The sequence below is a fragment of the Heterocephalus glaber genome, unplaced genomic scaffold, assembly GCF_053883595.1.
Source record: "Heterocephalus glaber isolate CG9 unplaced genomic scaffold, H.glaber_assembly_v1.0 deba00001610, whole genome shotgun sequence".
NCBI lineage: Eukaryota > Metazoa > Chordata > Mammalia > Rodentia > Bathyergidae > Heterocephalus > Heterocephalus glaber.
This window is the reverse complement of record NW_028258381.1, coordinates 40,026,532-40,053,146: the sequence shown is the minus strand read 5'-3', so window position 1 is coordinate 40,053,146 and position 26,615 is coordinate 40,026,532. Positions and strand designations below refer to the sequence as shown.

Sequence of the window (26,615 nt, the reverse complement as noted above, 5' to 3'; positions counted from 1 at the left end):
CCACACACACACACACACACACACAAAAAGTGAAAGAGGCCAGGCATGGTGGCACATACCTATAATCCCAACATTGGGAAGGGTGAGGCAGGAGGATCACCACGAGTATGAAGCCAGCCTGGACTACATAGTGAGACTCTGTCCCAAACAAACAAACAAAACAAAAATTGAAAACAAATAAAGGTACACTTCACAGAGCGGAAGCAAGCCAGTGGGAAGGGTTTCTAGCCTGACAGGGGCAGGTCCTGTATCTCTTAAAGACCTGGCCTGGGGTTATAGGAGCACCCACTGAGGGATTAACATTAGGCATAGCCCAAAGGGTACCCGACTAGCCCACCCTTGGGGGGAGTAGTTTTTGGTTGTACAAGGTTGTCAAGGAGTACAAAGCCCACAGGGTGGGGTGGGGGGGTCTCAAAACCTCAATGCAAATGAGGTTAGACATAGGCCAGGGGCAGGTACTTTTGGTTTTGCACATGCCAGGGGACCTTTAAGGCAGGAGGCGGGGTGACTTTCATCCGTTAGGACTTTATGTAGTAGTCCTTAGTATGGTTTCTAAATTCTTTATCATACAGCATTTTTTTTCTTTTCTTTTTTCTTTTTGAGACAGGATCTCACCATGTAGTTCAGGCTGGCTTCGAACTCACAGTGATCCTCCTGCCTCTGCCTCCCGAATGCTGGGGAATACAGGCGTGTGCCACTTTGCCTGGTTTTGATACAATTTTCTGTTTACTTGTCCTTGCTCTACCTTCTATTTCAAGGCCGACTTTTTTTCTTTTTTTAGTCCACTGCAGGCTACTGGAATAAGGACACAAGGCTAAGGCGCCTCCTCAATAACAGTGGATTCCCTGGTGTTTAAATTCCAAGGAACGTCGCCCTTCTTTTCAAGGCACCTTTACAGTTCCAGCCTAGTGGCACCGTTGACCTCCTTCCCATGAGCCTCTGCTCTCCGCGCCCACTTATGCTCTCTACCCAGCAGCCCTTGCGCGGCCCACTTTAGCAGACACCAGGACTCCAAGATGGCCTCTGTTGGTAAGTTCCGGCCTTCTATTTGGACGCCGCGTTGGAGGCAGAGGCTGCTGTAGAGCTCAGAGCCTCACTGAGAAGGGAGGGGGGTGCGGAGCCGCCCACCCCCTCCCGGGGGGCTTCACCGCGGCCTCCGTTCAGGCCCGCTGAACTCTTGCTGCAGGGTCTTGTGTAGTCCGACCTTCCTGCGCTCTCCCGGTCCTGGATTCTGGCTGCCCAGGACTCCCGCCGCCTGCGTTCGGGATGGAGGGCGAGAGAAGCCCGGAGACGCGCCTTCGGGCCTAGGACTGCTCTACCTTGGGCCACTGACCCTCTCCCAACTGAGGAATAGGTGCTGCTTTCCCCCTGCAGCACAGGCGCTTTGCACTTAAGCCCTGTGCGCAACTTCTTTCTGTCCTTCCTAAAGCTGCAGCTCAAATTAATCTCCAGGAGGAGCTAATGCCTGGAGTGGCGGTCGGCACCATGCATACGTACTGAATAGGCTTTCAGAGATGAAGTGACATGTTCAAGGTCACAACTCATGAGAGGGCTGAGTTGGGATTCAAACCTCTAGGCACGTGAGGCCTTATGGCAAATGAGGTTTATTAGCAGTGACTAGCAGCCTTTTCGGTGACATGTATATGTAAATCTCTACATTAAAACATTGCGCACTGTGATTTAAAAAAAAAAAAAACTGTGTTTTAACTCTACCTTCTCACACACAGTACCCTCATCAAGGAGTCCGTCTATCTCCTTTTAAAGATGAAGAAAATAACAATCTGAGATGTAGTATGGCCTATTTGAGGTCGCATAGCCTGGAAGGGTTTTGTATTCTTTAGTTGTTGTTACCGGAGATGGAACTAGAGACCTTGTGCTTTCGAGGCAAGCGGTGGCACCTTTGAGCTAAATTCCTGGCCCCCGTTTTTGTATTAGTAATCTCAGCCTTGGAGAAATGAAGAGATTAGAAAAAAAGGAGTGAAGCTGTTATCCTATCAGTAAAATGGGTATGAGACCATTCGTGATTTATAGTGATTGTGTTTAAAGGGGACAATGTGAAAAGGGAGCACTGAGACTTGGCATTTTATTTATTTATTTATTTATTTATTTATTTATTTATTTTGGTACCGGGGATCGAACTCGTATCCTTGCAAGCATTTTATTTAAGGAGACTTGAAGTGAACAAAGTTCTGGATTCAGAATTTAAAGATTTAGTGAAAGATACATGGAAAGAAAGATACATGGAAAGTTCCATGAAAGATGCATGGAACACTCCCTGCTCCACAGTGGAGGGCTCAGTGGTGTGAGGTGGTCACCCAGTGACCAAGGTCATGTCACATTCCTCGTCTGTTCAGCATCACCCCAAGTGAAGCAATTGGATTTTATGACCTAAGTAATGGTGATCTTTTAGATGACACATCTGTGTCAGGGCACAAATCCACTAATTCATTACCAAACGATGTGAGGGAAACAGGAGTGGGCAGCAGTGGATAATATTAGGGTTTGGCAAACTGGCCAGCAGGCTGCATGTTCTGGGGCCTCTTTTTGTATAGCCATGATGAATGTATGTATGTTTTTAAAGGTTTTTATAAAAGAATAGAGACTGTGTTGCAGAGATCTTGTGTGGCATGAAAAGCCTAAAATCTTTAGTCTTTGGCCAGCTTGGAATTAGCAGTAAGGAAACATGTCATTTCTGTACAGCTCCTTAATAAGTGGGTCCATATTTCTCCAGTCATAAAATCGCCTACCCTCTCAAGAACCTATGATTGTTCAACAACCATTAACCTAGTGTTATGTGTCAGAAACTATGGGGGATGTTCCTACATTTAGTTCATAATCAAGCAGAAAGATAATAGTTTCATTTACATAGTATCTACAGCAAAGTACCAAGGTAGGTATTTATTATCCTTATTTTACAAAGGAGAGAGTTTTCTGTTTATAAAAGAACTAAAGGGGGCCAGGTATGTAGCTCAGTGGCGCCGCAACTGCCTAGCAAGCACAAGGTCCTCAGTTCAATCCCCGGTACTGCAAAAAAAAAAAAAAATCAGAACTAAAGGCTATAATTAATCCCTGAAGCCTGGCCACTCAAAATGTCCCTAAATTCAACTTATATGCCATTGCTTGCTCTACCCAGTGCCCCCTTTGTTTCTAATGTTTCACATAGATAGACCTTAGTAATGTTTCCACAGTAATAACAGTCTGCAATGATCTGGACTGTTCATCAATTCTTATTTAATCCCCTGGATAAACCATTTCACAGGGAGATGAGCTTTCAGGTTTTAAAGGAAGAAAGTGATTATGCTTAATTTGAGTTAGGGCTGGTAGGGAAGGAGGACTCTTAAGAAGACATTTGAGTTGGCCCTGTGATCTAGGGGCACTGCAAATACAAAGACCCTCAGATGTGAATAATATTGCCTAGAAGAATCAGAAAGAGGCTAGGGGCAAACCCATGGCTCAGTGTGCAGGTCTAAAAGGTTCACCATCACTGGAAATGTGACCTGGGGAAGAACAGCAAGATAGGAAATGGTTGTTCTACAAAAAGAATGTTATAATTTGGTCACTGCTGAGTCCTCAGTGGTTAGCAGGGTGCCTGGCATATAGTAGGTGCTCCCTATGGGTTGGTTGAGGCTAGATGGAAGATTTGGGGGTAGCTCTTAATGGTGTCCCTTCTCCCTGCGTGTAACTTATAGGCTGATGCAGCCTCTGTCACGTGGGGCCTTTGGAGACTTGGCTCCCACAGTCTTTTTTTTTTTTTTATTCTTTTATTGGTCCATTTTAGGTATACAATACATTTACATTTATCATTGGGTACTTGTACCTGTACATGATGTATCTTGGTTCTTATTTTTTCCCCATTCCCTGTGCTCCCTTCACCCGCTCCGCCCTTCCCTATTTACATAGATTTTGTTTCCATTTTTTTTCTTTTCTCATAATTTTTCCTTTCTCTTCTTTCCTTTCCCTGTCTCCTCCCACCACCTCTACACCTTTGGACCTTTTCCTATTTCAAATTATCATTTATTCATTTTAATGATTTTCATCCTTATTTACACTTTGTTTCTCACACTAGAGAAACTATTCGGTATTTACACATGTGTGTCCTATTTACTTCACTTAAGAGGATGGCCTCGATATGCATCCATTTAGCTATAAATGTCTCTAGTTTCTGTCTTTTTTTTAAAAATAGTAGCAGCTGCAAAAGATCATTTATTTTTGTTTTCAACTGAACTTCACCTCTCAGTAGTTTCTCATTTTTTTATGGCTGAGTAGTACTCCATTTTATTAAAAAAACCACATCTTCATCCAGTTTCCAGTTGATGGGCACTTGGGCTGTTTCCAAGCTTTAGCTATTACAAACTGTGCTGCTATAAACATGGGTGCACATATATCGCTGTGGTAAGATTCTTTTAATTCTTTGGGGAAGATACCCAGCAGGGGAACAGCTGGGTCAAATGGGACCTCTGTTGGCTCCCATAGTCTTGACACTCGTCAAGGCTGTGTGTCTGGCCCTTCAGATGACCCAGAGCAGATTGAAAGCCGGCCATAAAGCCTTGCATTTCCGTTTGCATCCTAAAAGCCATTGATCTTTTTCATACTTGGGAGCTATCAGAACACCCATGGGATTCCCCTTAGCAGACTCTTAAGGTAGGTCCAGAAGGACCCTTAGTCTTTCTTTGAAATGGAGAAAAAACTTTGGGATAATTTAGGCTGCCTGCTCCTCTGGTTGGTCATCTTTAAGAAGGAACACAGTGGTCCTGGACTCACTGCCCTGAAGAGGATATCTGCTAAGAGCTTTTAAACACTGGTCTTTATGGGAAGGATAAAGGAAGAGCATTTCCTTATGTGCATGTTCTAGACACTCACAGGCCCACCCTTTGCTTAGTACCCTATTTGCTTTTGGGGGCCAGAGATGAATATAGTATTATTTCAATCAAGAGCCCTTCCTGTGCATTGTTCCCAGACTCTCCCTGGGACATGGTCTGGGGCCTGTTGTGTCATCTGGAGAGGTTTTTACTAAGTTACTTGAGTTCTTGAGATAGGTTGTCTGTTTTTGTCTGTGGAAATTATTGACCTCTGCAGTCCTAGGTAGGATGCTTGGGGTGGGAATTTTTACTTTAAATTGGGGGGCGGGGTGAGACAGGGTCTTGCTATATAGCCCAGGCTGGCCTTGAACTCTTGGTGATTCTCCTGCCTTAGCTTTCTGACCGCTGGGATTACAGATATATAGCACAATGCCTGGCTCTCCTTTACATTCCTTTTATTGGATATACTGAGACTGGCATACCTGGGGAGGGTGGCAATGCCACAGGTAATCCAGGTGCAGTGCAAAGTCCTTCCCCAATAAACAAGCACATCCACAGTGACATATACAAGGGGACATGCAGCTGCCCTCCCTCCATATCCCCCTATCATTCTGTGACTACAGATCCCCAGAGTGTGGACTCATCCTCAATTAGCTTCAAAAACAGGGGTCCTGTCACAAGGTCTGGTCCTACATCTATACTGTGTATGTGACCTTGGCCAAGATACCTAGCCTCTCAGTCTGCTTACCCCTCTTCCCCAAGGTAAAAGCATCAACCTCATGTGACAAATAAGCTAATATATACATAAATGTTAGGGGGGGTTTTTTTGGTACCAGGAATTGGACTTGGGACCTTGCGCTTACGAGGCAGGCAGCAGAACCACTGAGCTAAATCCCTGGCCCCATAAATTTTAGTTTTGTAAGATATTTTGTCCTGCACTTTTTTGCTGTCTTCACTAGCTTTAGAGTTATTCCTAGCAAGCTGTTGTTCAGACATCCTGTTGTCTGTTGGTTCATAAAGCTATTGCTGCAGCAGTTTTGCCATTATACAGGCCAGAGGTTAAAATAGTGCTTCTGAGGGCTGGGGATTTAGCTCAGTGGTTTTGCCACCTGCTGAACAAGCACAAGGACCCAAGTCCGATCCCTGGTACCAAAAAAAAAAAAAGTGCTTTTGATGTAATATGTTTATTCAGAACATTTATGTGCAGCCTCTATGTAGTTACATCATGCACTTCCTTTCAATAGTTGAAATAATGACATAAAAAGATGCTATTTGTATTATTGGGAGATTATTTAGTAGGTGTGTCTTTTTCGCTTTTCCTTTTCAGTACCAGTGAAAGAGAAGAAACTCATGGATGTCAAACTAGGAGAGCTGCCCAGCTGGATACTGATGCGGGATTTCACCCCTTCAGGCATTGTGGGAGCATTTCAGAGAGGTCAGTCTTACGGATGTGTGTAAAACAGAAGCAGATTTCTGAATCTTCAGGTCTCTTTGCCATGAATTAATTTGGGCAGTAAAGTCCTTCTTGTCTCAAGACAAGTGACTTCTATAGAGAAGGCAAAGGTTTGTCAGCCATTGAATTTTCATATTTGATGGGCCCTATCAAAGGCTGGCTCTAAGATATTTCAGGCAAGAAAATGTTGTGGTGGTCGGAATCAATACCTTTGCTTCTATTGTAGAGAAATGTCTATAAGCATTTCCACATCTAAAGCTTGTTTAAGAAGTAACTGAGTAGAGCAGGGGATGTAGCTCAGCTGTGCTACACCTGCCGGGCAAGCACAAAGTCCTGAGTTTGATTCCTGGTACTGGAAAAAAAAAGAAAAGTAAATGAGAGGGCTGAGGATGTAGCTCAGTGGTAGAATGCTTTGCTTAGCCTGCACAAAGCTCTAGATTCAGTCCCCAGCACCACCCCCCTAGGAGGCTGAGGCAGGAGGATCACTTGAGCTTACCAGTTAGAGGCCAGTCTGAGCAATATAATATGAGACCCTGTCTCAAAAGAGAAGGAGGGAATGAGTTTGAATCTTGGTGTACATCAGTCTCTGACCACCTGAGGGACCTGCCTTCCCTTTTCTAATTCTGGCATCACTGTGGCTATGTGTCTTGCCCTGACCTAAGGCTTTTTTCAAGCAAGGCCCCCAGAATACCCAATCTAGTTACAACTGCCAGGGAAGTGAACATGGCCTGTTCATGTTCAAGGCCCTGCCCTGCTTCTTCAGGGCATCCCTATTTTGTTTATTTAATTTGTTTTGAGACAGGATCTCATTCTGTAATTCAGGCTGGCCTCAAATTCGTGGTCCTCCTGCCTCAGCCTGTTGCGTGCTGGGATTACAGGCATGTGCCACCATGCTCGGCAGGGCATCCTTGTTTTAAACTTACCTAATCATTTCATTCATTTACATCAACTATAGAGCATGTTTGTTTCCCCTCTGGTGAGTACACATGCTGAAGTACCCAGGGAAGAGATGAAAAGTCTTTCTCCCCAAGGAGCTGGCTGACCCAGCTGGCTACTATCAGGTGGCCCTTACTAGGGGTTGGAATCTGGGACAGAATTAATCAGAATTTGGGTAAGGGGAGGTGGAGGTGGGAGTATAATAAGCTGAGCCATATCTGTAAGATCAAGGCCAAAGGCAGAATTGACCTAACTCTGGAGCTGGTCTTGGGCTGTGGGGAATGGACCCTACAGGACATTTGTGCTGTTTGCCTTTATCAGCCAGTGAATTCAGGGTGAATGGGTTGAAGAGCGAGACAGGACTGATGGAATTCCAACCAGACTCCTTTGTGTACTACAGGAAGCTGTCTCAGCAAAGCTGGGCAGTGAGTGCCTCCTCTGTTGCAGGTTACTACCGGTATTACAACAAGTACATCAACGTGAAGAAAGGGAGCATCGCTGGGCTTAACATGGTGCTGGCAGCCTATGTGATTTTTAGCTACTGCTTTTCTTACAAGGAACTCAGTGAGTGCCTCTTGCATTATCTTGTCTCCAGATTCCCAAAGACTGGTGTTGGCTCCCTGTGTTAGATATGGCAGTCTACCATCTGTCAGCTGAGGGACATTTTGGATGCCCTTACCTGTATTTCCACCTGAAAGAACTGTAGGAATGAAGCATACATGATAGCATTTTAAGTGAGACGTTTGTGATACAGAACACAGGAAAAACAAGATGAAAGTAAGGTAGAGGTCATACTTGGGAAGCACCCTGTGAGCAGCCAATATGAAGAGGGATGTAGGTTAAGTGGTTATAACCCAGGGTCTGCCCAGTGCTTTGGAAAAGCAGTTGTTCCTGGCTCTAAGACCTTGGATGGTCTCAGATGATGTCTGGTGGTAAGTTCTATAATAGTATCACTTGGGGTCTGTGGCTGACTTTCCTGGGCTCTTTCTGATCAGTGCCTGCCAGCCTGTTGTATCATGGCAACGGTCTCTAAAGGACAGGCTTTTGGGGGCTCTTTAGCTAAGTGGGTATCTTAGCAGAGGCTGGCCAGGTTGGCTTCTGAGGTGCCTTTGTGCCCCCAGGTTTGCTGATTCTGCTGATACTGGCAGGTCAGCAGTGACCGCCAGACACTGGTGGGTCGCATGACTGTAGCCTGCTGCTGTCACTGTTGTTACTTCTGAAGAAACTTACTATTTTTTTTTTTTTGACTTCAGAACATGAGCGCCGACGAAAGTACCACTGAAAAAGGCCAGTGTGGAGGGCACACTCTGCACTCTAGACTGTGACTGCCTCATCCTCCTCCTATCTGTGAACAGCTTACTCGTGGCTGAATCTGTTCACAGCCTAAATGAGAATGCTCAATAAAAGGTGACTGGTACAAGTGCTGCTTGTGTGTTGTACCCACTGCTGTGGCCCCTCTGCACCCAGGGGTGTAAAGTTGTCAGACAGCTGATGGTTTGGCTCCTGCAGCCTTGGGGGCTCTACACACCACCACTTGAGCACTTCGACTCATGTCCCAGCTTATGAGGTGGCAGTACCAGCTGCCCAAAGGCCTGCTGTGAGCTTTGTGCTTTTGGGTGGAAGCCCAAGTTTCTGAAAGTACCAGACTTCATCTTGGCATCTTACAGCTCTGGGTAAGGGATTTTTTTTTTTTTTTTTTTTTTTTTGGTACTGGCGATCGAACTTGGGACCTTGCACTTGCAAGGCTGGTGGCAGAACCACTGAGGCAAATCCCCAGCGGGGTAGGGGATTTTTGATGACCTTGATGTCCTACTTGCCTCGTTTTTCTGTAGGAGTTTAGGCATCAGCTACAAGTCACCAAGGACTATCTGGAGACCCCGTAGAGAGCATGGTCCTTCCATAAGACAGCTTCATTAACAGAAAGTGCAGCAGAGTAGGGTGAGGGAAAGGCACAAGCTCACCGTGCTCCAGTGCTCACCAAGCCCTCTTCTTGATCCAGCAGAGGTTTTCAGAGGGTACCAGCTTCTTGAGTGGTGAACAGTGAACATGGAGCCCACCAAGGGAGGGGGAAAAGCAACAGGGCAATGCTGTGCCCAGGATCACCTAGGAGAGCTAAATTTGGACAAATGCCATGCAGACATCTGACAGGAAGCAAGACCGCCAGCTGCCAGTTCAGAAGCCCACCTTGTCGCCTCACTTCTGTTCATGAGTCACGTTTGTCGAAGGGGGGAGACAGCGTGCGGCACCTAACAGTTTCCTCCAGCCTCCCTTGGGAGCATGTTTACGTGCTACGTTGAGGGTCACTCGGGCGGGCAGGCGCCGTTTCAACCAGCTGATTCTTGTATCAAGTAACTGTGATAAAATTGTCGTTTTTATATTTCTTTATAAAAATTTACGAAAAAACGACAATTTTTGGTCATCTTGTATTTAAATAATTGGACTGCCAGGCATGGTGGCACACACCTGTAATTCTACCACTCCAGAGGCTGAGGCAGGAGGATTGCCCCAAGTTTGAGGCCAGTCGGGGCTGCATAGTGAGACCTTGTTTCAAGAACCAAAAAACATAATTGGACTGGTGAGTAGTTAACATCTTAGCTTCAGGCCAGGTGGTGTACCCAGGGTGGGTCTTTCCTCAAGAAACCTCTTAAATAACGAGACACAGGTTAAAAAAACAAGCTTTAATCAACTCTGTAAAAACTGTTCTTGTAATTGAGCTTAGGCCCACTTGCCCAGCAGGCTGCACATGATGGTTTCACATTTTCCAGGCCCAAGGACAGGGCAGTCTCCTCTGTATGTCACAGGTGTTTGAGTGACTACAGACACGGGAGCAGCAGGAGGTAGGCGCAGAAGGACTGGGGCTGCTGTGTAGAAAGGATGGTCTTCAGCTCTGGCTGAAGGTATATCTTAAGCACTGTCAAGCAGGTGCCTCATGAGAAAATAAGCCCAGGAAAAGAACCTCAAACTGGAGGGCCCACATCCCTCTCAGCTGCTGCTGCCTGGGCCCAGGGCCAGACTGAGGCAGCGAGTGTACCGGGTGTGCCAGGAAAGGCCCCCTTAGTTCAATCATTTTGATAGGCACAGCTTCAGGATTCAGCAGGACATGGAGGAAGCAGGTAGGACCTGGCCACAGCTCTGAATGATCCACTGGTCCTGGGGCTCACCAAACTGGCATTGGTAAGGCCGAGGAGAGAGGCCATCTTCCACACAGCTTCTCACAGCACAAACCCTCCCCACTATTCCCTCCCCGAGGATGGGTGTGTCAGAAGTCTCAGAAAAGAGGCACTGATGCCCAGGCAAACATGATGTCAACTTGGGAGACCCAACTGAAGCATAGGTCACTTTGTAAAAAAAAAATTACATAATAGGAAACTAACAGATGTGGCCCCTCAGAACAGCGAGCCCCAGCAAGCGTGCCTGCTGGCTCTAGCCAGAGTCGAACCGACACTACATTCAGCAGCTAAGTGCACGCTTCCAACAGGGGCCCGCAGGCTCCGCTGAGCTGGCTGCAGCTGCTGTCACTGTCCACTGAGAAAGGCCAAATGCCCTTTGGTGCATCTGTTGGCGTAGTGTCCTTTTTCACCACACTGGGAACAGCGGGAGGGAAAGGAGAGACAAAAATACAATACCGTTTTCAAGTGCACTTTTCAATTACCCACACCAAAAAGACAGGAAAAGACTCAATTCTCTGCAATGCAGATTTTCTCTCAGACAGCAGCAGGAGTCCAGGAAAGCGAGGCTACCAGAGAATGACCTGACCCCCAGCCAGGGGCTCCTTTAGCCCGTTCCTCACTGGCACTGCACCCTGGGCCCCCCCCCAGGGGACTCCCAAGTGGGTGGTAGGATGAAGAGGACCAATCCCCTCTACGGGACAGGCCAATCACTTATCTCTGAGCCAAGATCTGGGGCTCCCTGAGGAGATGGGAGGGAACAGTGCAACAAGCAACAGACTCCTCCCCCAACTTGGGAAGCCAAGCTTTCCCTGCTGGCTCTTGCACACCTAAGCTACCCCTGGGGACAGGTTTCGATCACAGATGGGGAACAGTTAGACTTGGGTGAGTGGGGCTGGTAGTTGTCGGGTCTGACTTAAGTGAGTCCTTTATAGACAGGACAAAACAAACAGGCTGCTTTTAGCAAATAGGCTAGTAAATAAAGCAAACAGACCCAAGTGTAGTATACAGCCCCCCTGGCGTCGAGAAGTTCAGTAACTGTATACACACCTGAGCAGAGAATCCTTGGGCATCCAAGTCTTTAAAATGTTTCATCCAGCTTCCTTAGCCACTTCCGTATCTATGTGAGCCTAATTCCTTTCCCAGTTAGTTGCTAATATACCTCTCTCCTTAGCCAATTTCTCCGGGACGAGATCCCTCCCAGCCAGCTGCCACTATCTTCTGTCGTCAGCTCATCCACACACGGATGTGATCAACTCCGCTTTTCTCAGCTAGCTGCTAGAATCTGCGGAGTTCTAGTCTCTGTTTACTGGAATAAACTCTCCTTTCAAAAGCCTGTTTCTTGACAAGTGGATTCTTCCTAACAGTAGTGTCACCTCTGACTTGTTCTGGCTGGTATTATCCAGGCCTTTCCATAGCGTCTCCATTCTCGTGACTCCTCAAAATACAGAAGGGAATCACAGGGAAGGATGTGAACAAAGGCCTCAAGCAAGAACCGAGGGGTTGGGAAGCAGGAAGCAGCTGAGGGCAGCTACTCTGGGGCCCACACTCCAGGTCCTTGTTTTCTTGGCACTGTGTTGTCCTTACCTAGCACTTTCGTCTGTTCCGTTCCTTTCACCCCACAGTCCCATTCCTTCACGTTTGATCTGTAGGTGACTTCTGTATTGATGAGTGGCCCAGGTGGTTACAATGTGATGACCAAGAGAGGAACCACAAGGGCCTGCTGATAGCACTTAACACATCTGTCTTCGGAGCTGATCTTGGGGAATCTAGGTGTCTTTAATATTACAGCATGACACACCTTTGCTAAGAGGATGACCAGTTCCCCACCCCATCTTTCTAAGGTCTCAGGACTTAGACCTTACTTCAGAGGGGAGGCCCTGCTGAGTAGTTCTGGGCTGGGCTAAGAGGATAGCTAACCTGTCTTAGGACACAGAAGTTCTTTACTAGTCTTGAGATGTGACGAGAGAATCTGCTCTGCAAGGGATCTTTCTCATCTGCCTTGCCTTCTCCACCTGCCACCTTCCCAAACTTGCTGTTCAGGGCTCATGTTCCAAAATCTCTCCAGTGTAATCTTTTCACATGCACTTTCCCTTTGACCCAAGCAGGTCCTTCCCACTAAGAATGCAAACTCCTCTGGGGCAGAGGAGGAATTAAGGAGTGCTGACTGCTGTGGCAGTACCTGGGGATCACCCTCTTTTTGTTTTTTCTTTAGGTAGGGTCTCATTATCCTGCCTCAGCCTCCCAGTGCTGATTACAGGTGTGCACCACTCCCAGCAGGGGCCCACCCTTTCTTGAGGGCAAACTGTATGAACATTTTAAGGATGCCCTTTGACTCAGAACTGAGTTGCCGATGCCATCAGACCAGAGCTAACAAATGTCTGATTCAGACTTGGCACTATTATTTGGAGCAAAACCCATAATGTCTCATCAACAAAGAACCGGTGTAATGGGTTCTGTAGCCACTGAAAAAAATTAGATTTCCATCTCATCTATTTCAATCTCATCTATTATCATGGAAAGAACCCAAGATATTACAAAATTAATTTTTTTTTAAAGGGGTATTTTGTGGATTAGGGCACCCATGATACTAAGATAAATAACAAGGTTAGAAGAGCAATTCCCCAGATGTGTCCTGAGGGCTCCTAGTGGGGTTTGTGAGTAAAAGGGGAATTGGAAACAAAACATGCTGGATACAGTGGCTCTTTTGGGGAAGGACAGCAAGGAGGGACAGCGCTCACACTGGACCCTAAATCCTTTTATGCCACCTAAAAGTTTTATAAAATCATGTACTGATCTTGTATTTTGTCTAATTTCTACATCCAGTCTTTGTGATTCTAGTTCTGTTGCTGGCTGTTTTGGCTGACTCACTCTGGTTGTGTTTCCTTGCATGTTTTGGAATTACTGATTTTTTTATTTTTCTGAGATGGTCTTGCTATGTAGTTCAGGCTGGCCTTGAACTATGGAGCCCAGGCTGGCCTCAAATGCAACAGTAATCCTCCTGCCTCAACCTCTCAAGTGCTGGGATTACAAGTATATGCCACCATGCCCAGCTGGAATCTTTAAGGCAGTAATGGGGATTCACACCAGGTTGTTCTACCACTGTGCTATATCCCTGGGCCTTTTTATTTATTTATTTTGAAATAGGATCTGCCTAAATTGTTCAGGCTGGGCTTGAGCATATAATCCTCCTGTCTTGGCCTTCTTGAAAGCTGGGATTCTAGGCATACACTACTATAGCTGGTTTATGTTTGGGGATTTATTAATTTTTTTTTGAGACAGGGCCTCATTATGTGTTTCAGGCTGTACTTGAATTCACTATGTAGCCAGCCCAGGTTGGCCTCAAACTCAAGGGTGATCCTCCTGCCTCAGCCTCCTGAGTTCTGGGATTACAGGCGTGTGCCACCACGCCCAGGCTGTTCTGGGATTTTAATTATGAACTCATTCTTTGGAATTCTAGCTGTGGGAATTCTGAACACAGCAGGTGAGGTTGCTCCTGCCAGGTGCCAGAGGCACCCTCATTCCAGGATAATTACTGAGTAGAAAACTAACTTCTTAGCTGTCACCAAAAATGTGAACATGGGCCGGGGATTTAGCTCAGTGGTTCCACTGCCTGCCTCGAAAGCAGAAGGTCCCGAGTTCGATCCCCAGTACCAAAAAAAAAAAAAAACAAAAAAATGTGAACATGGCCCACATTTATATAAGGACCAGCCAGTAACAAGATTCTGCAGGGATTTTTTTTCTTCCTTTCTACCAAGACAGGGATGAGAAAGACAGCTTTTCTAGAAAGGCCACCCTTTCCCTGAGTGTCCATTTTAGGTAGGGGGTACATGTTCCTAATCGATTCCTCCACGTGTAGGCTCGATGCTTTGCGGAACCCAGCGAGGAACTGAGAATGCCTCTAGGGCAGTCAGAGGCTTCAGGGATCACTCTTCCCTGCATATGCTTCCATTCTGTTCCTAGCGTCTGGATTTCTTTCATGTTGTTTTGTGGTTTGTTTTAGTGCTACTGGGGACTGAACACAGAGCCTTTGCACATCCCCAGCTCTTCTGTTTAATTTTTTGAGACAGAGTCTTGCTCAGTTGCCCACGGTAGACTGGAATTCATAGATCTTCCTGCTTCAGCCTCCTAAGTAGCTGGGCTTACAGGTGGGCACCCCTGTGCCCAGCTTCTCCCTTTCTTGCAAGCACAGTCCACTCATCCAGCAGCACGTTTTTCTACCCTTCACTTTGCCCTGCTGAGGGCAGGAGGTATGGTCTCTAGCACACCACAGTGGCCCACTGCTTCTCTGACAATCAGCAGAATAAAAAGTGTTCTAAGTTTTTTCCTTCTGTACCGAGGATTGGGACCAGGGCCTTCACACTGAGCTGCACACCCAGTCCTTCCCATTTTTTATTCTGAGATAAGGTCTACGTTGCCCAGGCTGGGCTCCAACTAGTGAGCCTCCTCCCTCAGCCTCCCGAAATGCCAAGCTGACAGCTGCGCACCGCCACGCCTGGCGAGTGTTCAGAATTAACCAAAACATCAAGTACAGTACAGGGAAGGAGGGAACGGCCGCCGACTTCGGAGAAGAGCCCCGCCCCCGGGCCCGGCCTCACCTTGTAGCAGGTGACCTGCTCCAGCGGCCGGGGTCCGCGGTTCCCTGCGCTGCTGCTCTGGCTCTGCATGACCCCGATGACCTGCGGGGCCCTCTGCTGGTTGGGAGAAGAGTTCTGGCTCGTTAACTGGATCAGGGAGCACGAGGGCGACCTCTGTAACGGCGGATTGCTACTTTGCTGGAAAGAGCCACACAACAGGTCTTACTGTGGAAGCACGTGCAGCCGACTGCCGAGGGGCACGGGAAGAAGAGGGCGGGATCGTTCCCGCGTGACCAGCAGGACGAGGGCTTCTGGGATAGCCCGGCTCAGGAGAGCAGGCAGAAGAGAAACTGCTGGTGATGATGGCAGGAGCCGCTGCCCGAAAAGTACCATGCAGACACACAGAAACGCAAAGCAAAAGTCGAACACAAAACACCAAAGAGACAAGAGGAGGTCTCTGGGGCGGCGGGGCAGGGGCATGATCAGGCCTTACTTTTGGTTCTGAGGTTCTAGCGTCAGGTCAGGATGAACGCTTGGTTCAGCCAGATGTTTAGCGGCCTACACGGCGAGCAACAGTCACAGAAAAACAGTTGGGAGCCTGGCCTGCTACCTGCGGTCTGGGGGCTGAGGGCCCTCCTCCAGGGGGCCACATAGGAAGGGGCAGGGCTGCTAGGGCGGGGACTCCACAGCAACGCATGTCCAAACCATTGAACCCTAAAGACCGAGCGAGGAAGCCCCAGGCTGGCAGCTATACCCGTGCCTGGAAACGCCTGGCTTTCCCCAGGAGAGTTCGGTTTGTTTGGCACCTGTGCCTCCTGAGGGTGGGGTGGGTCTGTGGAGGGTAAGCACAGCCAGGTAAGAGATGAGGCTTCCAGGGCAGCAGACCTGTTGAGGCCCTACCTAACCCTGGGCCAGCCTTCCCCGGGCCCAGCTTCAGCCCTGTACCCAGATCCAGGGAGTCCTGTCGGGGCTGCCAGAGATCCCCACTTGTCTGTGTTATGCATTTTCACTCTTCTCGCGCCTGAGGAAAGGGACCAGCTGCACCGTGGGGCTATCTCAGAAACTGGAGCCAGCTTGTCCTTCAGTCCTGGTCTCGCCTTAGGAGCAGCAATGGCGCTAGCCCGAGGACCCTTGGCCTCAGTTCTGGTCCTCCATTTGCCACTGCCTGGTGGTGTCGCCTCAGGAAGTTCCTCCTTCTAGGAGTCCCAGTCTCCCTTGCTTGTAAGGGGCAGGATCTGACCCAGAAGCAAAAGCAGCAGATACCAGCCCAGGCCACCCAGCCCAGTTCCTGCGGCAGACACTGCTGAGCCACAGTGGCGTGTGCCCACGTTCACTCTGGGCCACCCCCCCCCCCCAAACCCTGCCTGTCATCTTGCTTTAAGGCCATATTGTGCTGAGGGTCTATGCTTGAGGAAAGAAAGGAAAAGGCCAAGTGGGAATTCAGGTCAGGCACATGCCCTCCCTCTCTAGAGGTGCCTGCACACTCCTCTGCTCCCAGAGCTTTCTGCTGGAACTTGAGGGCATTTCCTGTCCCTTCTCTCCTGCCTCCTCCCTTGCCTCCTCCCTTGCCTCCTCCCACAGGATTCCCCACCGGGTCTCGGGTCTTTAGCAGACCGCACTCTGAGGTTCTCTCTGCGGGGCTGCATGGCCAGGGAGGGCCCAGAGCACGGTACCTTTGTCGGAGGCTGCGTCTGCTGCGGCAGTGGGGGCTGCTCAGTGGTTCCCATAGGCAGTTCAAATCGGGGGCTGGTACCACGGCCAGAGAGGATGTGGGCAAGGGAAGAAGGAGGCATGAGAGGAGTTGGCTGGACGGTGCTTGGAAAACCACACCCAGCCCTTGCACAAGCCAAAGTGCCCCAAACCACAGGGACACAGGGTGGGGCTGGCACTCAGCGATGCCTCTGGGAGGCCTTGGGCAAGTGCTGTTCCAAGAAAAGGCACAGCCATGCCGTGTGTGTCTCTGGAACAGAGGGCCTGTAGCTTTCAGATTCCCAAATGGCCCATGACCCATAAAGGTTAAATGCAGTCTAGACACAGCTGCCTTTGGGCTCAATAAGCAGAGCGGCGGTCAGCAGCAGTTCCTCCCCATCTCCCATCCCCACCCTAGGTCCTGGCACTGACTCCATTCAGTGACCAAAACCCTTCTCCCAGGAGGGACACAGACAGCAGCAGCAGGGCTGGAGCCAGGAGTTGTAGGCATGGTACTCACTGCATGAATTTACACGAGGGGCCCTCTGGGCAGAATCCCACCAGGTAATTCACACAGATGACTCTCCGCGTGTGCCGGTGCCTGCACAGAGGACCTGCAGAACCCAGTGTTTGGGTCACTCAGATGTCCCTCCTGTAGGGGAATGCCTTAATGTCCCCACTATCAGCCAGAGCCACACCAAACTGCCAGAGGATGGTTTCATATGCTGGCTTTGCCTCAAAATGAGAGGGAAGTAGAGGCAAGGACTCAGCCTCTCTACATTGGTCTCCTTATCTAAAATGCAGGTGAGCAGACCTATCGGCACCCACAGGTAACCCCAGCCACTGGGGAGGACAAGGGGGATAGACTGTGAGTTTCAGGCCACTCTGGACAACTTAGCGAGGCTCTAAGAAAAAAGCTGAGGATGTACCTTGGTGGTGAGCATCTGACTAGCATGTGTGAGCCCTGGGTCCAATCCCCAGTACTAGAGGGAAAAAAAGACAAGCGCATCCCCACAAGGCCTGCTTGGGAGGGGTATGAAAAAGCTCAGGGTTTCTGGGACAGGGGCAGTGCTGTCCCAGGAAGACCAGCCAGCACCCTTGAGGGTGCTGTGGACCGAGGGGGAGCCCCTACCCAAAGGCCCAGCCCATCCTGCACCTACCATGCTTACAGAAGCCGCGGTCGTACCAAGGGCAATCCTTGATCTTGGACTCCGGGTCAATGTGCAGGAAGGGGCACTCCTTGTTGCTGCACTCCCCTGCAGGAAACCCAGACATGTGGCTTCCTGGAATAGAGCTTTCCCAAGCCAATGAGGGGCCAGGAGGTTCTGGTACCCAGACTTGGCCTTGGCAGCCGTGAGCCCTGCGCAGGATGTTAGTGGGGCCGTGCCCTGCTTCTAGAAGGGATGGTAATACCAGCAAAGCCTCGTCCAAGGCAAACTCTAATCAAAATCCATTGTTTCACTGTTACCCAGGCAGAGAGGGCATCATGGGCATGTGGGGGCCCAAATAAGTAAATGTGCCCTTGAGACTAGGACGTAACTTTCCTCTTCTGATTGACTCTATGAGCTAGGACAAGGGAAGATTCAAGAACTGACTTTTTTTTTTGTACCAAGGATCCAACTTGGGTCCTTGTGCTTGCGGGGCAGGCGGAGGAACCTCCGAGCTAAATCCCCGGCCCAAGAACTGACTTTTAGGACAACTACTGGGAGTTCAAGGCAGGGACCATGGGGAACTATGGGGTAAGCATTGGTGATGACAACACATGTGGACCAGGACGGTTCAGAAGCGAGCAGCCCAGGTGGCTGTCAGCATTAGGGACACACCTCCCAGTGTGACCACCTGCCACCTCCAGGCTGGCCCTCTGCAGTCTACGCTAACATACCTGTCTACTATCCAAAGGAAAGGCAAATTCCAGCCCATACCCTCCTCCTTGAATCCCTTCCATAGGCTCAGCACCCCTTCTGCAGCCACATTGGCTCCACCACAGTCCAAGATGAATCTTCAACCAGGACTAGGCCCTTCTTTGCCACCCCCCGGCATGGCCCTCCCAGATCAGTCAGCCTAAGAGAATCCAGCTGGGTCTCATCACTGTTTATTTCCTTCATGGCACTTTTCACGAGCAGTTTTCTTCTTTATGTCACTGGCTCTTTGGCTGCCCCTGTAACCTGGGTCACTAGAGCAAGGACAGGTCTGTCCTCTTCACCACCATCCCTCTAGGAGACCTTCAAAACAGCTGTGGCACATAACAGGAGCTGTAGGTGGCATATCTGCATGAAGGCAGGCTCCACAGGGAACAGGCAGGCAGAAGGGACATGAGAGACGTGGAGTTGCTGGGCTCAGGGCTGTCAGCAGAGAGGAGGAAACCCCAGGGACAGCTCTGGGGCTATATGGGAGACCCTGCTCCACTCCAGTGTTGCTTTGGGCAGAAGTGTGTGCCGGGGCTACAGATGTGGCAGACAAGGTGATTTCAAGAGAGTGGGGGGCTGGGAGTCTTCAGTCCTGCTGTCTACTTTGACTTCTCAGCTTACGATGCCTCAGCAAAACAAGCCACAACTATCATTAAGAAGCCGGCAGTCAAGCCTGTTGGGATGCTGAAATTAGTATCTCCTCCATCAACAGAGTTTTGAAAGCATGAAGCATGCCCAGCACTCCTCAGCTCACCATAAGGCCTCTGATGGGCTTCTGACCGCCTGCCCAGCCCCTGCACAGAGCCTGGGGCTGGCAACCCTGGGGTCAGAGCCAGCCCTTGAGCTGACCAAGAACTTCTTCCTGGGACACCCTGAAGAACAGACCAGAATGGAAACCCTAGCCACAAAGCTCTGTGCCAGCACCACTGCCTTCACCCTGTCCTGCTTCTCCATGCAGCCCACTCAGGACAGGTGAGACCACACATTCTCTAAGCACAGCTCAAAGCAATCTTTGTTTCAAGGTAAAGATCAGGGCTCACTGTCACCAGAAGACAGCTCCCCCCTATACCTATTCTTAGGGCTGTTAGGATGGCCTAACTATTACCCAGGATCCTGCTTCCAGAGAGAAGGAACCAATTTAGCCCAAGGCAGGGGTAATTAGAGACCATGCTGGAAGGAGATGTGGATTTCAGGGGTCAGGCTGCCATGAGCAGAAATGAGGTCTCCAGTCCACTGCACTGCCTGTTTGTTCACCAGGACTCCGCTTCACTTCAATGTCCCAAAGTGCTTCAAACCCTAGAGCATTCCAAAGACATGAGGGACTGTCAGAGAATCACCATGACATCCCCTCACTGAAGAGCCCACTCGGTGGCAGCGACTGCCCAAGTCCCCGTCCCAAGCTGGAAAGATGGGAGGAGGCAGAGATGCAGTGGGTCCTCGGCAGACACACTGGGTGTTGGTTCTCAGCAGAGCCCCCAGGATTCTGCGTGCCTTACCAAATTTGGAGTAGAAGTAGCACTCGGGCATCTTGGTCATGTCATACTCGTGTAAGAACTCACACTGGTCACCTTTCTTGCACAGTCCCCGCAGCCAGTGTTTGCACACAACTGTCTTCTCACCACTGATGTGGCGGAATGGACACATGCCTCCTGTCGAGGAAGAGCGGCCAGGTGTGAGGAGAAATGTGAGCGCAGGGAGCTGAGGTGCCTTTATTCTATACTTTCCTGAAAGCAACATGTTCTGGAGGGTGGTAAAGGTGCCCCTGGGAGAAGGCAGTCTGGTTTTAGGCAGTATATTGGCAAACATTTTAAACTTCAGTAGCTCTGTGTTTTAGTTTAAGATAGTTTGGAAAAATATAACTATAGTATTAGATCATGATTTCATAGAAGTTGTAAGGTGCAGGAGTAACAAGATTAGAGTGAGATGGGGAGAGGTTCATTTATTCCTTATTAACAGTTCCACTGGTACACAGACATGGACAAACTGTAGGGGTGGTAAAAAGAGTGCAGCTGGGCAAACTTTAAAGGATAAAGAGGATCATCAGAAGCTTGGACTCCAGGCAGGCTCTGTCTCCTGTCAGAAGTAACAGCCTCAAGATTCCAAAAAGATCAACTTCGGGACTGAAGAAACGCAATGTATGTTAAAAGGGAGAGGCGTCTTTCTGCAGCAGGACCAGATGGGACAGAGCCATCCTCTGGGAATATAAGACTTGTAACTAGTGGCCTGGCAGGACCACTGGGAAGGGCCGATTAGAATAAGGCTGTGACTAAGAAAGATCTAGACGTGGTCTGTCCAGAAGTTTCTGCAATGATGGAAGGCCATGTTCTACAGCCCTGCTGGCTAATGCAGCAACCACTAGCCACTGTGGCTGTTGAGTACTTGAATCATCATATGTGACAGAGAAGTGACATTTTTCATGTGTTAAATTTATTGTTTTGTTTTGTTTTTGGTACTGGGATTGAACTCAGGACCTTGTACTTGCCAGGCAGGAGTGGTGCCACTGAGCTACATCCCCAGCACATGTGTTAAATTTAGATTTGAATAGGCACATGGGGCTTGTGCGACTCGTGAATAGTTGCAGTGCCCTATGTTAAGGACAGTTGTGTTAACAGAAGATGGCTGGCCAGAAGGCTTCTGCCTTCACTGTAAATATGTGAGAATGAGCACAGGAGCCAGTAGGGGTATGATCCCGAGCAGGCAGTGTGAGGTTAGGCCAACTCATCTATCTGCAAGGTCTACAGCTTCAGCGGCAAATGACTGTTATAAACTCAGAACTCCCTATTCAAGCTTCTGGCTTCCTGAACAAATTTTCCTATAGGAAGAACCAGACTTGTACATAGCATGTAAGGTCCTGCTCAGCAATACTTATGAGTGAACAGATATAGTCTGGCTCATGCAGTCTCTGTTGGGGCCTAGTAAGTTTAAAAAGGACCCCACACAAAGGTTATTGTGGGTCATATGCTAAGAAGCCAGAAAACAGTGAGCTGGTGTAGACTGGAATCAGAGAGACCTATATTCAGACACTGGACTCAACTACACAGTAACTTGAGGACTCTGAGAAAGTTCCCGAGGGAATCCTCTGGGCCAGGCTCAGCCTGTGGGCAAATTTTGGGCAGAACCCCTATCCAAACCACAGCTCATCTGTGCACACTGTTAGCCTGCAGGAGGCAACACAGGCCAGGTGGCAACACATCCGCCAGGGGCCTAAGTGGCCAAGAGAACCTCAGGAGGCAGGGCAAGAAGCCAGGCTGCTTACCTTTGCCACAGGCTGCTTTCAAAAAGAATTCACAGACAGCAGCGCCCGACTCTGCAGAGTGAGAGAAAAGGAGCAGCGTCAACCAAAGCTGGGTGCTACTGCTATTAGCAACGACTGAAGACAGAGTGAGGGATCCTTCTGGTCTTTGACCTGGGGTACAGGAAACAGAGCGGCAGAGATGCAAAGTCCAGTTAAGCAAGGCCAAAAGCTGCTTATTTCAGTCATTCCTGCAAAATGAGACACGTACACTGAGATAAAACATTACTTGGTACTTTCTAAGAGGTTCCTGGGAGGGAAACACTGTCTAAGAGTTAAGAACATAGGTGAAGAAGGCAGGATGGAGCACAAGATCACAGAATAAGTTAATAACCCCCAGCTCAGACCTCCCAGGAGGCCCAATTCACAGGTACCTTGCCCTGAGGTAGAGAGAGGAATGATTTCACAGGAAATATCTGCAAGCCAATGGGGCCTCTCAAAGGGACAGGTTCCAGAACAGGCATGAGACTCTGAGAGACCAGTTCAGAAGGACGAATGTAAGTGAAGATCCGGAAGCAAGCCTGCTCTTATTTTTTGGTAGAGGGTCTTGCTACCTAGTCCAGGCTGGCCTTGAATTCATGATCCTCCTGCCTTGAGTGCCACCATGCCCAGCTAGCCCGTTCTTAATATTTAACATCTGCATAAACATAAAGGAATACAGTCTTTTCAGGCACAGATGACTCCGGTGAAGGGAGCAAGATCACAAAGACAGAGCATGGTGAAAGTGAATGGGCTCCAAGGGCCAGATGTTTTGACAAGTCCAGGAAATACATAGGCCGTGCTTCTAGAATAAACTGTCTTTGTCTTCATTAACAGCAGGCTTTTCAGAATTGCTGAAAACCTATGATGGCATCTGTGAAACCCACTTACCGTGCTTCCCCTTGTTAATTTGCAAGATAGTCTGTTGCTTCTCTAAAGGAGACAGTTTGCTAGGTCAGAGTTAATGTTGCAGAATTTATGAAATTACGGGGTGGTGGTGGGGAGGTTGTTCTGTGCTCCAAAAAGTCTGCAAAGTCTTACATTTAAAAATGGGGCCAGGGATTTAGCTCAGCGGTTTCGCCGCCTGCTGCGCAAGCGCAAGGACCCAAGTTCGACCCCCGGTGCCCCAAAAAAAAAAAATCTTCCCTGACCTCTGACCTGTGCATCCCTCCAGACAATGGGCTAGAGATGCTGTCATGCCTCAGGAGGAGCAGTCCCTTCTGAGAGCCACTGTGGTTTTAAGGGTTCTGTGGGTTGAAGGTGACCTGACAAGAGTCCCACAGCTAGTGAGTACCAGACAGGATGGAGAGAAGTGTGTAAGAAGTGTGGATGCACACTGGGGAAATGAGAGCTTTTTTATCTTTTACTTTACCAGGATGTAGACAAGACTGTAGGCAAGTCTGTCCAGAGAGGGCTCCCTTCCCTTTGCCCTGCTCTTCTCACGCTGTATGGTAACTATACCCTAGTTCCAGTTTGTTGTTCCTTTTTCCCTTTTAAAACAAAGACAAATAGATACAAACATATGCCTGTATATATATAATAAGATAAATATCTACAAAATGAAAAAAAAGTATCATTTTAGGTCACGCGTGGTGCACATACCTATAATCTCAGCACGCAGGAGGTTGAGACAGGAAGATCACTGTAAGTTGGAGGCCAGCCTGGGCTACATAGTGAATTCAAGGCCAACCTGAACTACTCGGCAAAAAAGATCAAAAAAGTCTCAAAAGTCTCTTTTTTTGTCTCAAAAAAGATCATCAGCCAGACAGCTGCATTTAGTACATCCGTTGCAAAACACAACGGACACACTGAAGTATAAAATATTATTATATAATTAAATGTAAATAATATTGACATTAATATTTTAAAATGCTAATATATATTACAATTACTTGTAAATACCCAAGCAGGCACCTGTGGACAAGAGGTAAACACCTGTGTAAATGGATGAACTCGAGATTTAGTGCTGAATGACCAACTGGAAGTACAGACACAATGCACGAATAACTGTGCGCACTTGATAGCAAAAAGACACGGTTTTGTCTATTATGAATCTTCATAATTTAACAGATCATGTGTTGTTAACGGATATACTTAGTGCACTTGTGTGAACTAAACATTTTCTGAACTTTGGCGCCTGCAAGTTTTTATCACTTTTGTGTGACCTATCATTCTTAACTGTCATTATTTTTGTTGCCACTCCTGTCTCCTAAGTCTTCAGTTAACACTTGATTTAATGGAAACTTTGTGAAGCCCAGCCTGCAAGAGGTTATGACTTGGGTGAAATATTCATGGGATGAAATCACTGATGCTGTATGGCCAATGCACCAGGAGCAGGCCACATGGACAAGAAGTGCTCATTTAAGGAGAGCTCTATTGCTGGACATAAAAGACTGGGCACAATGGTTCTACAGAAATGGAGTTGCAAGAAATTCAGGCTGAAAAAAAAAAAGAAAGAAATTCAGGCTGGAATTTGGGGTTTGGAGTTATAATACTGTTCCAGAAGATAACATGACTATATTTGAATAAATGTAATTGTTGTACATGAATAAATGTAGATTGTTGTGTACACACAAAAAAAGACATCCCGTGAAAATAAGCCCTATTGTGTTTTTTGGAGCAAAAATTAATAAGATGTGGTCTTATCTTGGGGACAATATGGTAATTTTCACATACTGCAAACACATACTAATAAAGAAATAAAAGCTGTAGAAAAAAGCATACTTTAGGAACAGAACATTTTCCAAATGGGAAGTGGACCACGGGATGGAAGGGAACATAAGAATTAAGATGTGTTACCTACATGTGCCAACTCTTCAAGATACATTTAATTACGTACTACAAACATGTACAAATAAAAATGAAAATGAAAACAGAAGGCCAGAATTTACAGTTCTTCTCAAACTGCAATGGGAATGAAGTCAAGGGACCAGTTGAGTAAGGGCCACAACCTTGCTGGGATTTAACATACTGAATACATCACAAAAATGAGGATGACCAAGTCTGAAGTCCTAGGCTAGGCATGTACATAACCCTCCCTAGGAACAAAAGCTCATTACGGTATCCAACCCCAGAAGTTTGTTGACCTGTGGTGCCAGGCAGGAGAAAAGTCTGAGGGAAGGAGCTACTTGCCCCGGATTGTTCTGTGACAGGGGCCACCAAGAGAGGAAAAGCCTTGAGTGGATGTATGTTGCAAGCACTAAGGGATCAAAGGGGCGAGAGGCAGGTAAGAGAGAGCATGTGTGAATCTGAACAGCTGATTATAAGACGTGTCTGTGTATATACAGTTAGGTCGTTTGATGTATATGTATAGAAGTATCAGCAAGAGAGGAGAGAGGTTTTCTGTGTGAGAATGTAAACGCAGAGAGTAATGAGGTTGACTTTTTTTTTTGGTACCGGGATCGAACTCGGGTCCTTGCACTAGCACAGCAGGCAGCGAAACCACTGAGCTAAATCCCCGGCCCAGTAGTGAGGTTGATAGGGATAGGAATGAAAGCACCAGCTACCATCCTCTGGCAGTTAGGGAGACAGCATAGAATGCTGGCCAGGTCCTCAGACTGGCATACATTGAACGGTCCTCAGCAAGTCCCTCCCATACCTGACCTCAAGTTCCTCATCAATAGATTGAACTCAGTGACCCCTAAGAGCCTCCTGAGCTACAACATTAGGGATCAAGGATTTCCAGAAAGGAGTGTAGAAGGAAACTGCTGGTTTCTCTCTTTTTTTGAGGCAGTCTCACTATGCAGCTCAGGCTGGCCTCAAATTCACAATCCTCCTGCTTCAGCTTCTCGAATGCTGGGATTACAGGCATGGTCATCATGCTTAGCTGCAAGATGTCCCACTGAGTTGGGAAGAGTGGGAAGCCAGAAGCTACTATGTGAAGAGGGAGAGTAAAGGGAGCTCAGACCAAGGATCCACATTAGGGGCCTGGATGTGACAAAGGAGATTTAGGGAAAAACGAGTTTTAGGGCAAGCCCCAAACTAGGAATGAGCTCCCAGGAGTGCGAGTCCCGGGAAAAGAATGGAGTTTGAGCTTGTAGTTCGTACAGTGAAGGAAAAGTGATCTCTCCCTCGGTAGGAGCCCTCCAACAGCGCAGTTGTGACGAAAGCCAAGAAGGCGCTCCAAGTAGAGAGCCCCGGGAGGTGGGGAGGACATCCTAGGCCGGACTTTCCCCTAGTTTGGGAAGTGTGCTGGGAGGAGGTTCCAATCCAGGATCACTGGCCTTCACTGAAGAACCACGTCAACAACAGACGAGGCCCTGCCCTCCTAAAAACCACCGTGGAACAGGCCTAGTAGGTATCAAAGACCCGAGGAAGGGGACTCCAGGTCCGAAGAGGGGGAGAATAGGTCCCGGGACCGGGGAAAGGGTCCTGGGTCCGAGTGGGAAGTATTGGGCCTCAGAGGAGGAGCTCCTGGGTGCGAGTGAGAGGAGAAGAGGTCCCAGGACCAGGGAAAGAGGTCCGGGTCCGAGCCGGTCTCACCCGCCCGCCCGGGCCCCGCGCTCACTGTCCATGCCGGGGAAGGGCAGCGGCTGCGCCCCGAGCTGCTGCTCCACGGCGATCTCCAAGTCGAACTTGATGTGGTCCACGCTGGCGATGATTTCCTGCATGGCGGCGGCGGCGGCGGCCCCCCGGCCCGGCTCCCCTCAAGCGTCTCGCCGCCCTCACTCCCCTTTCTGCTCCCGCTCCGCCACACACGGGGCAGCTCCGCCTCGCCCGCCGCCGCCGCCGCCCGAGGGATGCCGGGAGCGCGGAGCCCGCGCTGGCTCCTTTTGCCTGTTCAGACACGGCCAATCGAGCGCCAGGCCCGGCTAGC

At 48.6% G+C, this 26,615-nt stretch overlaps 3 protein-coding genes across 19 annotated transcripts in view; 2 read left to right on the top strand and 1 right to left on the bottom strand.

Annotated features, from left to right (window-relative positions):
- The window catches only part of Znf394 (zinc finger protein 394), a 48,002-nt gene extending 47,031 nt beyond the window's left edge, over window positions 1-971 (top strand). For both annotated transcript variants that reach the window (XR_002393382.2, XM_021254838.2), the window contains one exon: window positions 782-971. Coding sequence is in view for 1 of the 2 variants with exons in the window: in XM_021254838.2 (XP_021110497.1) it covers window positions 782-804 (23 nt within the window). In the remaining variant the exon portion in view is untranslated. The remainder of the gene's footprint in view (window positions 1-781) is intronic.
- LOC101696935 (ATP synthase F(0) complex subunit f, mitochondrial) overlaps window positions 844-26,615 on the top strand; it is a 45,500-nt gene continuing 19,728 nt past the window's right edge. Inside the window, exons 1-4 of one of the 3 annotated variants that reach the window (XM_004840508.4) lie at window positions 844-1,029; window positions 6,127-6,234; window positions 7,636-7,752; window positions 8,442-8,610. In XM_004840508.4, coding sequence (XP_004840565.1) covers window positions 1,017-1,029; window positions 6,127-6,234; window positions 7,636-7,752; window positions 8,442-8,470 — 267 coding nt within the window. In that variant the 5' untranslated portion in view covers window positions 844-1,016 and the 3' untranslated portion in view covers window positions 8,471-8,610. Of the gene's footprint in view, window positions 1,030-6,126; window positions 6,235-7,635; window positions 7,753-8,441; window positions 8,611-25,976; window positions 26,093-26,615 lie in introns of those variants that run through there. The other 2 variants (XM_087195885.1, XM_021254806.2) reach the window with 2 other exon arrangements.
- Window positions 5,708-26,545, bottom strand: Cpsf4 (cleavage and polyadenylation specific factor 4). Of its 14 annotated transcripts, none has more exons than XM_087195929.1 (9): window positions 26,307-26,545; window positions 21,785-21,934; window positions 20,025-20,177; window positions 17,782-17,877; window positions 17,142-17,235; window positions 16,606-16,678; window positions 15,159-15,307; window positions 14,954-15,049; window positions 5,708-6,604 (listed from the first exon to the last, which is right to left on the bottom strand). In XM_087195929.1, exons 1-9 carry the CDS (start codon window positions 26,407-26,409, stop codon window positions 6,559-6,561), a joined length of 960 nt encoding a protein of 319 aa, XP_087052055.1. In that variant the 5' UTR covers window positions 26,410-26,545; the 3' UTR covers window positions 5,708-6,558. The 14 variants fall into 14 exon arrangements, 13 of the variants coding, with proteins under 13 accessions (XP_087052055.1, XP_087052057.1, XP_087052058.1 ...); XM_087195927.1 differs by lacking the exon at window positions 5,708-6,604 and adding an exon at window positions 9,852-10,772 and having other exon boundaries at window positions 26,307-26,541; XM_021254841.2 differs by lacking the exon at window positions 5,708-6,604 and adding an exon at window positions 9,852-10,772 and having other exon boundaries at window positions 21,785-21,835; window positions 26,307-26,538.